We start from the raw sequence: 12219 nt of genomic DNA on the forward strand, positions 1-12219 counted from the left end.
AGAATCGGAGCGGGTGAGGGGCAGACAATGGAAACATCCATTGACCTCGGGCGAGGCCGTAACATCCTGCCCCTTTTCTACAGTGTATTTGATTTGATTTATTATTGTCACACGTATTGGTATACAGTGAAAAGTATTGTTTCTTGTGGCTTAACAAAGCATACTGTTCATTGAGTATATAGGGCAGAAGGAAAGGAGAGAATGCAGAATGTAATGTTACAGTCATAGCTAAGGTGCAGGGAAAGATCAACTTAATATAAGATAGGTCCAATCAAAATGGAAGGGTCATTGTGCTCATACAGGTTAGGTGTGAATTTTCAAGGGGTGGAGGGATTCTCCCAAATGGCTAGAATCATAAAATCCCTACAGTGCAGAAGGAGGCCATTCGGCCCATCAAATCTGCACCAACCACAATCCCACCCAGGCCCTACTTCCATAACCCCACATATTTACACTGCTGATCCCCCTGAAACTAGGGTCCATTTAGCATGGCCAATCAACCTAACTTGCACATCCTTGGACTGTGGTCTGTCCCCACAGACATGGGGAGAACACGTAAACTGCACACGGACAGTGACCCAAGGCGGGAATCGAACCCGGGTCTCTGGTGCCGTGAGGCAGCAGTGCTAACCACTGTGGCACCGTGCCACCCACTAACATAACCTCGCTAAGATAACCTCATCACAGGAGCTGGAGAAAGCCCAGGATAATGGCGTTGACAGGGTCTTTGCAATTTCTGTTGCCTTCATGAATTCACTCTTGTGGTTGGTATGGCAGTGAGGGTTTTGTGAGAGGCTGTTGCTGACTGCTCCTAAAATTCAGCGTTGACAGGATCTTCACTATTTTTCGACAGTTTTCATGGTTATGCTCCATAGCTATGGCAGATGATCAGAAGAACTCCTCCGTAAGAAAATTCACCCTCGCTCTACTGTGATACTGACACCTGGAAGTTTCCCAGCAACACGTTAGCTCTTCTCTGTCAAACTGAAAGATTTTCAGACTGAAAACCCCCAGCAGAAATAATGTCTCTTCTTTACCAAAAGCAGAAAGGTACTGTGTTACCTTCAGTCACTGGATTACTCTTCACTGCACAATTTATTTAAAAAACTGTTAGGATTTCAGCCTCTAACTGTGGCTTGTCATGTACATATAATCACGCTCGCTTCTAAGCAGTGAAACTTGTTAATCCACCTCACGCCTCAAGCTCATTACAGCTGCCGTTCATTACAAAGGTGTCACTCAAAAATACCATAGCAAAAACATCATTGTCTTCCTCACTCTGTCTTGATGCGGGCCAATAGCCCCCTTCTCGAATCAGTGTTGTTCTGTAATCAATATCATTTTGCACTTCACATTACAACACGGACACGTGATTTGGCCCAACAGTTTGTGTCAGTGTTTATCCTTCATACCAGCCAATAATTCTATTTATATTTACCCAACCTGTTCTTGTATCTGATCCATTAACTGCACACCCACCTACCCCATCTGATTTTTGAATGTTGGCATTTTTGTCTTAACCACTGATCCTGCAAACAGCCTGTTTCTTGCTAAATTCTCTCTTCCCACCCATTTTTAACTCCACTTGTTGTCATCCTCCTTATTTGACACCCTTAATCTGTCCTAATAATCTCCTGTCTGAAGCTCCCAATAAGCTCACGGACACTACATTCAATGCATTACGCATTGACCATGTCGGTTTCCTCTTCAAAACAATTCTGTAGGGTTTGCCATGCAAGATGGTGATGTTTAAAATCTGTGCAGGCTACATCTATCAGTGTGGTGATTTCATAAGATTCAAAGTTATGTTAAATGGTAAAATGAAAGCACTGATGTTAACCAGGGATTGGGGAATGAATAAAATGGGCTGCTGATTCAATATGACCCTCACAAAGTCATGGGGAGATGGTGATGTGATCTTAATGTCACTGGGCTAGTAATCCAGGTTCCTGGGCTAATCCTCTGGGGCATGGGTTCAAATCCCACCCTGGCAGCTAAATTCAATGAATAAGTCAGCAGTATTAAGCTAGTCTCAGTAACGGTAACCATTTATTTATTATTATTGATTGCTGTTAAAAACCCATTTGGTTCATGTCAATATGGGAAGGAAATCTGCCATCTTTACCTGGTCTGGCCTACATGTGATTGGAGAACCACAGCATCATGGTTGACTCTTGACTGCCCTCTGAAATCAGCTAGCAAGCTTCTCAGTTCGAGGGCAATTAGGGATGGCAACTAACATTGATCTTGCCAGTGACAGCCACATCCCATGTAAGAATAAGGAAGTCAAAATGAGGGCCAATGTGTGTTCTGATGAGAGGTTCAACTTTATTTCTCTCTTCACAGTTGCTGCCTGACCTGTTGGATATTTCCAGCATTTTCTGTTCTTATTTTGACTTTGCCACCAGGACCTGATCAAGGAGCACTTCACAGAATTGTTACGAAGCAGAAGGAGACCATTTGGTCCATCATGTCTTCACCAGCCCTCCAAGCAAGCATCATGACTTAGTACCATTCCTCCACCTTTTCCCCATCCCCTACACATTGATTCTATTCAGGGGAGGCGATGACCTAGTGATATTACCGCTAGACTATTAATCTGGAAATTCAGCTAATGTTCTGGGGACCCGAGTTCGAATCCCGTCACAGCAGATGGTGGAATTTGAATTCAATAAAAAATATCTGGAATTGACAATCCACTGTTAACCATGAAACCATTGTCAATTGTTGGGAAAAAAAACCATCTGGTTCACTAATGTTCTTTAGGGAAGGAAATCAGTTGTCCTTACCCAATCTGGCCTATATGTGACTCCAGAGTCACAGCAATGTGGTTGACTCTCAACTACCCTCCAAGAGAATCCAGAGATGGGCAATAAATGCTGGCCAGCCAGTGACACCCATGTCCCATGAATGAATTAAAGAAGTGTAATCATCTAATGCTCCCTTGAATGCCTCGATGGAAGCTGCCTCCACCACACTTCCAGGCAGAGCGTTCTAGATCATAGAACCATAGAACATTACAGCACAGAAACAGGCCCTTCTTGTCTGTGCTGAACCATTTTTCTGCCTAGTCCCACTGATCTGCACCTGAACCATATCCCTCCACACCCCTCTCATCCATGTACCTGACCAAGTTTTTCTTAAATGTTAAAAGTGAGCCCACACTTACCACTTTACCTGGCAGCTCATTTCACAATCTCGCCACTCTCTGTGAAGAACTGCCTCCCTAATATTCCCTTTAAACATTTCCCCCTCTACACTTAACCCATGTCCTCTAGTTTTTTTCTCCCCTAGCCTCAGTGGAAAAAGGCTGCTTGCATTCACTCTATCTATACCCATCATAATTTTATACACTTACTATGTGAAAAAGTTTTTTTTTTGCCATCACGTTTGTTTGATGCAGACTTTGAGGTGCCCTTCACATTCCCCAACACAATGAACACAAATTTTACCCAGTTAAACAAATTTTTAAAAAAAACATGGAACAGGTAACAATGTGGAAATATATTGCATTTTGTCAGGAGGTTGACTGAAAAGGGAACTTTATCAGAAATTTTCCATTGGCCCCTGTTTTGCGACTGCTATAGGAGGAAATTACCAGCTCAGAAGATTTGTTTGATGTTCAGATTGAAGAAACACACACAGAAGCAAGAGTAGGCCACCAGGTCCTTCAAGCCTGCCCACCATTCAATAAAATCATGGCTGATTCTTAACGGCCTCAACTCCTTTTCTGTCCCATTTCCCCATACCCTTCTATTCCTCAATCTATCAAATATATAGCCATCTCTGCTTTGAATACTTCTAGGTCCAGCCTCCACTACCCGTTGGGACAGAGAATTCCTGAGATTCAGCATCCTCTGCAAGAAGAAATTTCTCCGCACCTCAGTTTTAGATGGTTGGCTCTTTATCTTGTAGCCATGTGCTCTTATTCCAGACTCTCGCACTGATGTTCTGTGTTGCATATTTTTGTATATTACTCTATAGTGGAAACTTGAAACGTCTTTGCAACCACAAGGCTTCTTAATGACTGCAATTCACTAATGACAGTGTGAGCAAAATGAAATCTCAGCATAATGTTTACCTGTATCCATTGCTTGCTGGAGTCAGTAGACGGTGTCCATGCATTTTCTGGGTGATTTAGTCTTGATCTTTCTGGGGACCAGTTGTAATTATAATTGCTGGAACTCAAAATTTGGTCTGTGCGAATCTTGCCCGATTCCATGCCAAGTGATTCATTACACTGAAAGCCTAGTTACGAAAAACAGAGACAGGTAAGAGTACCTGAAATCCCAATGCCCTACAACTGGCAATGTCTGAAAACTGGATGCTTTTTCCCCACGCGCTGCAGCAAGCCTTGACCCCAATCAACTCAGCTCAGCAATGTCTGTATTTTGATTAGTATCACACGTAGGCTTACATTAACACTGCAATGAAGTTACTGTGAGAATCCCCAAGTCGCCACACTCCAGTGTCTGAGGGAGAATTTAGCATGGCCGATGCATCTAACCAGCACGTCTTTTGGACTGTGGGAAGAAAGGAGCACCCAGGGGAAACCCACGCAGATACGGGGACAATGTACAGACTCCACACAGACAGTGGCCCAAGCCAGGAATCGAACCTGGGTCCCTGTTGCTGTGAGGCAGCAATGCCAACCACTGTGCCACCGTGCTGCCTGTACTGGCCAAGTACTGATTGGCTTTGAGCTCCTGACTTCCTGTATTCCAGTGAACCTTGACCCCACCTAACCCAGTGCAGATGTGGCACAGGCAGTTGAATTCACACAGGAAGGACTAATGACTCTTGTAGAATCCCATGATGTTGAATATATGACTACCTATTGTTCTTGGGAACAACACAATAGCCTATCCTGGCTACAGTGCTGCGTATTGAGTTTTGAAGCATAAATCAAACATTACACTTACTATCCAAGATTTAGTTTAGCGGACATTGTTTGCTTTCTTACAGCTGGTCCAAGTCAGTTCAAAGAGAGCTATTAAAGAGAGCTGTGCAATCTTGCATGAATTGAAAAAACAAATAGATTGCTGTTACAACAAAAAGGTATTTTTAACATTATTGAAATTTGTTTGATCTTTTCTCATTTCAAGCAGGGTGCACTGATGGAGGGAAGTTGGGGAGGCATGAAAGAGTTATCCAATCCAATATGTAAGATGTGAAGTAGTATTAGCAGCAACATAGAACATAGAACATTATAGCGCAGTACAGGCCCTTTGGCCCTTGATGTTGCGCTGACCTGTGAAAACCAATCTAAAGCCCATCTAAACTACACCATTCCAATATCATCCACATGTTTATCCAATGACAATTTAAACGCCCTTAATGTTGGCGAGTCCACTGCTATTGCAGGAAGGGCATTCCACGCCCTTACTACTCTCTGAGTAAAGAACCTATACTGTCCTATATCTATCACCCCTCAATTTAAAGCTATATCCCCTCGAGCTAGCCATAACCATCCAAGGAAAAAGGCTCTCACTATCCACCCTATCTAATCCTCTGATCATCTTGTATGCCTCTATTACCATTATCTAATGTATGCTGCGGTCATATCAGCTGGTTTTCCTGTGTGTCCTATTCACTGAATTAAGATGTTCTGATTTTTTTCTCCCCTGAAAACCAGCAAGTTCTAAAATCTGACATGGATTCTATTCCTTTGGAAGCCAGGCTTATAGTGCTCTACTGTGTTACAAACTGTTTCATTGCAGTTTTCCAGTGGGACGAACAGGTTATCATTTTCAAAGGCTGGACACAGGCACAATGGGGAGAATCACCTTCTTCTGTTCTGTTTGGTCTCGTCTCGGGAACCAATTGTTCGATTCAGATTTTTTTGTGAAAATGCTCAAGCAAGTTTTTGAATGGAATTATCATGTTCCACCCTCAGTTTTCTCCACTCCTCCTGTTGTGCTGACTTCAGCACAGGTACAATTCCACAAACTTTCTTCTGGCACCCATTCCTGACTTCAGAGACTAGCAAATAAATAGATTAATCCCAGTTTAAATAGACTGGGTTTGTACTCCTTGGAGTTTAGAAGGATGAGGGGGGATCTTATAGAGATGTGTAAGATAATGAAGGGGATGGATAGGGTAGAGGTAGAGAGATTCTTCCCGCTCAGAAAGGATAGCAGGACTAGAGGGCACAGCCTCAAGATGGGGAGCGAGGGGGTGGGGGGGGGTGCGGTTTAGAACGGAGTTGAGGAGGAACTTCTCCCCTCAAAGGGTGGTGAATCTCTGGAATTCTCTGCCCATTGAAGTGGTGGAGGCTACCTCGCTAAATATATTTAAGTCACGGGTAGTTAGATTTCTGATAGACAAGGGAATTAAGGGTTATGGGGAGAAAGTGGGAAAGTGGAACTGATCCACTTCAGATCAGCCACGATCTTATTGAACGGCGGGGCAGGCTCGAAGGGCTAGATGGCCTACTCCTGCTCCTATTTCTTATGTTCTTATGGCCACCAAATCTTTCAATGCTGCCTCCACTCCACCAGGAACACATGGTAATTTGGTTGGGATACTGTAACAAGGTTTCATTCTTTTCATGGGTGTGAACATTGCTGACAAGGCCAGCATTTGTTGGTCATCCCTAATTGCCCTTGACCTGAGTGACTTACTAAGCCATTTCAGAGGGTAGTTAGTAGTCAACCATATTGCTGTGGATCTGGAGTCACATGTAGGCCAGACTAGGTAAGGACAGCAGATTTCCTTCCCTAAGGAACATTAGTGAACCAGATGAGTTTTTACAACCATTGACAATAATCTTACGGTCACCATTATTGAGACTAGTTTTATATTCCAGAATTGTTAATTGAGGTTAAATTCCACCAGCTGATGTGCTGAGATTTGTACCCAGAACATTAGCCTGGGTCTCTGGATTACTGTTCTGTGACATTACCACAATGCTACCATCTCCCCACTACCTCTGGACTTCTGATAAAGTCAAGTTGTTGGAGTGGGAACAGCTCCGAGCAAGATCCAAGCCAATGGGTTTTGAATGTTCACTTATCGGGATATTCACAGATAAGCTTGTTCACATCTAACATTCCTATGTACATCTTCCAGCAAGTGGCTGCTTTCAACCTCTTGGACCTTTTTGTAGTTTTAAACTTATATAAAACTCTTCTGTTGATATCCTAATTCACATCAAATCCTATTAAGCCATCTTTCTTATGCTTGCGGATCCACACCGGCTCCCAATCTAGCGAAATATCAATGTTAGAATCTGTCTTTTGGGCACCTCCCATTATCTTCATCCTATCTTCAGCAGCTACACTTTCAGCTGTCGAGGTCCTAAGCTCTGGTAAGGCAATGGCCTAGTGGTATTACTTGTAGACAATTAATCCAGAAACTCAGCTAATATTCTGGGGGCCTGGGTTTGAATCCCGCCATGGCAGATGGTGGAATCTTAATTCAATAAAAAAAATTTGGAATTAAAAATCTACTGATGACCATGAAACCATTGACGGAAAATCCCACCTGGCTCACTAATGTCCTTTAGGGAAGGAAATCTGCCATCCTTACCTGGTCTGACCTCCATGTGATTCCAGAGACACGAGGATTGGGCAATAAAACCTGGCCAACCAGTGGCAGCCATATCCCATGAATTAATTAAACAAAACCGCCTTAAACTTGTCCGCCTCTCCACCCCGCTCTCCTCTTTTAAGATGCTTCCCTAAGGCTTCACTTTTTGACCAAGCTTTTGCCCAAATGGCCATTCCTCTGGGACCTGTATTTACTTTTGAATCGATTATGCTCCTTGTGAAGTGCCTTGGGATGTTTCATTGGGTTAAAACTGCAATCCAAGTTGAAGCTATTAGCATTCTGGATAGCAGGAACTTTGGGTGACTTTCCATTCCTTAGCTGAGGGACTTATAGAAGCCACTGCAGCACAAATGTTCCTGACCCGACTGAGGTCGGTCAACATGGTGTTCTGGCAAAAGGGCATCAATTCATGTCTCCAACTTAGACTCTGTGGGTGGAATTTTCCCACCGCGCCTGCCACAGGAATCGTAACTGGCGGAACAAGACCATGCAGAGGTCCGCTGACCTCGGGTGGGAATTTCCGGACTTGCAGTGAGTGGAGCCGGGAAATCCCACCCAATGACTCTATTTTGGATGAGCTCTTTAAATGTCATAATATTCAAGGAAATGGGACAAGTGCGAGAAAATGGGATTAGCGTATCTTTAGTGGTAGATATTGTCGCTGCAGATTCGATGGTCCAACAGGTCTTTTCCACATTGTACGATTCTACGAAGTGTTAACTCTGCGGGGCAAAGGGGACGGGGTCCTTTGGTCTCCCTGTGGAGTGTTTCTCACAGTGGGAGGCAGTACGTCATTCACCGCACTGTTGATGAACAGAGGGATCGTGTTGATGGACAGAGGGATCTAGGTGTATGCGTACATAGATCCCTGAAAGTTGGGAATCAAGTAGATAAGGTTGTTAGGAAGGCATACGGTGTCTTGGCGTTTATTGGTAGGGGGATTGAATTTAGGAGTCGCAGCGTCATGTTGCAACTGTACACAACTCTGGTGCTTCCGCACTTGGAGTATTGTGTGCAGTTCTGGTCCCCACATTATAGGAAGGATGTGGAGGCTTTGGAGAGGGTGCAGAGAAGGTTTACCAGGATGTTTCCTGGTATGGAGGGGAGGTCCTATGAGGGGAGACTGAGGGATTTGGGGTTGTTTTCGTTAGAAAGAAGGCGGCTAAGAGGGGATCTTATTGAAACATATAAGATGATTAGAGGTTTAGATAGGGTGGACAGTGATAGCCTTTTTCCTCGGATGGAGAAAGCCAGCACGAGGGGGCATAGCTTTAAATTAAGCGGTGGTAGATATAGGACGGATGTCAGGGGTAGGTTCTTTACCCAGAGGGTGGTGAGGGACTGGAATGCCCTGCCTGCTGCAGTTGTAAATGCGCCTAGTTTGGGGGTGTTTAAGAGATCCGTGGATAGGTTTATGGATGGAAAGGGTTTGGTTTAGGTTAGAGGGTCATTGCTTTTTTAATTGGTCGGCGCAACATCGTGGGCCGAAGGGCCTGTTCTGCGCTGTAATGTTCTATGTTCTATGTTGGCGAGGTTTTCTGGTCCAGCCACTGTCAATGGGATTTTGCATTGATTTCACCCCACACCGTCAGGAAACCCGTGGTGAGGATGGACCCTGGGAGAGACCAGAACATCCCGCTGACATGAACAGCTGGAGAATTCTAGTTTCTGTTTCTCTCTCCACAGATTTTGCCAGGCTTGCTGAATTTTTCCAGCGCCTGCAGCCATCACATTCTGGAGACTAAAGCCACATTCCTACTGGGTTCAGTTCTACATTAACCAACTGAAAGGTTATTTTCCTTTCAACACTACTTAATCCTTTCAGAAGTAAGGTAATATTGTCCTGAGGAATTAGAAATAAGGCCCAAATGTCGACTGAAGTGATGGAAAAGGGGAAACACTCTTTTCTTCACATACATCTCAAAGCTTTGTTTAGAAATTAGTGTGTGCCTTAGTGTTTCTGAGATTATCTGTGGAAGTGATAGCATTTCCACAGAAAAGGGATACTGAGGCTTGAAATGGCGAACTTGGTGCACACACAGTATTGTCAGCAGTAATACCGGACACTCAGTATTGTCAGCAGTCATACCAGACACATAATATTATCAGCAGTAATACCAAACACACAGTATTGTCAGCAGTAATACTGGGCACACAATGTTGTCGGCAGTAATACCGGACACACAGTACTGTCATCAGTAATACCGGGCACACAGTACTGTCAGCAGTAATACCGGGCACACAATGTTGTCATCAGTAATACCGGGCACACAATGTTGTCAGCAGTAATACCGGGCACACAATATTGTCAGCAGTAATACCGGGCACACAGTATTGTCAGCAGTAATACTGGGCACACAGTATTGTCAGCAGTAATACTGGGCACACAATATTGTCAGCAGTAATACTGGGCACACAATATTGTCAGCAGTAATACTGGGCACACAATATTGTCAGCAGTAATACCGGGCACACAATATTGTCAGCAGTAATACTGGGCACACAATATTGTCAGCAGTAATACTGGGCACACAATATTGTCAGCAGTAATACTGGGCACACAATATTGTCAGCAGTAATACCGGGCACACAGTATTGTCAGCAGTAATACCGGGCACACAGTATTGTCAGCAGTAATACCGGGCACGCAATATTGTCAGCAGTAATACCGGGCACGCAATATTGTCAGCAGTAATACCGGGCACGCAATATTGTCAGCAGTAATACCGGGCACACAGTATTGTCAGCAGTAATACCGGGCACACAGTATTGTCAGCAGTAATACCGGGCACACAGTATTGTCAGCAGTAATACCGGGCACGCAATATTGTCAGCAGTAATACCGGGCACGCAATATTGTCAGCAGTAATACCGGGCACACAGTATTGTCAGCAGTAATACCGGGCACACAGTATTGTCAGCAGTAATACCGGGCACACAGTATTGTCAGCAGTAATACCGGGCACACAGTATTGTCAGCAGTAATACCGGGCACACAGTATTGTCAACAGTAATACCGGGCACACAATATTGTCAGCAGTAATACCGGGCACACAATATTGTCAGCAGTAATACCGGGCACACAATATTGTCAGCAGTAATACCGGGCACACAATATTGTCAGCAGTAATACCGGGCACACAATATTGTCAGCAGTAATACTGGGCACACAATATTGTCAGCAGTAATACCGGGCACACAGTATTGTCAGCAGTAATACCGGACACTCAATATTGTCAGCAGTAATACCGGTTTTGAGTCTCCCAGTCTTTTTAGCTGTTAATGTTATAGCTCCCCAGAAACATTCTTTCCTGGTTGCCTTGCCAATCATCAGTAGTTCTTTCTGCACCTTTCCCTACACTGAGACGTGAAAAGCGTTTCACAGAGACCAGCAGAACGGCAGAAACAGATGGCGTTGATGGTGCTTGGTAGCCTCATGCAATAAAATAACCAGCAACGCTCTTTGTTCTGATCAGAGAAGCATCAGAGAAATCAAACAGAAAGAATTAAAGGATAAATGTTTAAATCCTCTGCGTGGTGTTACATTGGAACCCTTTTAACAATATTGAGAATGACACTGCCCCAGGTACACATTTAAACTGTCAGGCCCAGCAGTATATAATTGTCAGACATTTCGACTTGCACATCAGAAACGGCTGCTTATACAATTTGCACCATTTCTGTCATTTCGACATGATCCATTGTGTCGCCAGCAGTCAGGACTACTTCCTGGTCGACGGTGCTAAAAGCTTTCACTTTAATTTTTGTTCAATAAAACTCATAATTAACGCTGTCAGAATCTGAAAATTTGACTTTGAATTCCGGCCTAAGCTGAATCTGGCCTGCATTAAGAGGCTTTTTGTCAAATCTCCCCAGGGACACTGGATGGAAAGCAGCCTGATGAAGGCCAGGAATGCAGACAGTTACAGTACTGCCCAAATGAGCCATGACCATTGTCATAAATGTCAATGCAATCACAACAGATCACCCTCAGAGAGTTCCTTTAAGTGGACTGAAAAAAAAATACCCAAGGTGCATTGCCAAGTCAATGCTAAGTTGCCAGAATCGGTATCTTGCAGATGAGATCTTAAATTGAGGCCCCGACTGCATGTTCGGGGAGATGCAAAAAGATTTAATTGCAGGAAATCAGGTTAACATTTCTCCCTCAGTGGACAGCAGCAGAAATGGAATAATTGGTCATCCATCTCATGCGCTACTTGTAGAAGTCTACTTCTTGCTAATTAACTGCAATGCCTTCCTGTATGACTGGAACAAAAACAGCAAGTGTTGGAAAAGCTAAGCAGGCCTGACAGTATCGGTGAAGAGGGAAACAGAGTTAACGCTTCAACTCTAATACAACTCTTCTTCTGAAAGTGGACTGGATACTAGGGTGGGATACTGATCCCACCAACAGTGACCATGTGCCCCCATCGTCCCCAAGCTGTGGAGGGTGCAAACACTGGGAAACCCTGTTAAGAGTGGCGGGACCAGAAGATTCTGCTGTTAGCCAATTGGGCCGCCTCTGCTGTTGCAAAACACATCATGTGGGGGTGGGGGTCGGGGGGGTGGGGGGGGGGGGGTGGTGGGCAGAAAATCCCACCCACGGTCTTTAAAACTAATTTATTGGCTCTTAATCACTTTGCATGGTCCATACAATGTTCTATAATT

At 44.2% G+C, this 12219-nt stretch overlaps 1 protein-coding gene across 5 annotated transcripts in view; it reads right to left on the reverse strand.

The window, feature by feature from the left end:
• The window catches only part of nrp1a (neuropilin 1a), a 202508-nt gene that overhangs the window by 82570 nt on the left and 107719 nt on the right, over positions 1-12219 (reverse strand). For all 5 annotated transcript variants that reach the window (XM_080212130.1, XM_080212146.1, XM_080212155.1 and 2 more), the window contains exon 7: positions 4082-4248. In XM_080212130.1, the coding sequence (XP_080068256.1) occupies positions 4082-4248 (167 nt within the window). The remainder of the gene's footprint in view (positions 1-4081; positions 4249-12219) is intronic.

Source organism: Carcharhinus amblyrhynchos, chromosome 2 (genome assembly GCF_965287045.1).
Source record: "Carcharhinus amblyrhynchos chromosome 2, sCarAmb.v2.hapA, whole genome shotgun sequence".
In the NCBI taxonomy this organism is placed as follows: Eukaryota; Metazoa; Chordata; class Chondrichthyes; order Carcharhiniformes; family Carcharhinidae; genus Carcharhinus; species Carcharhinus amblyrhynchos.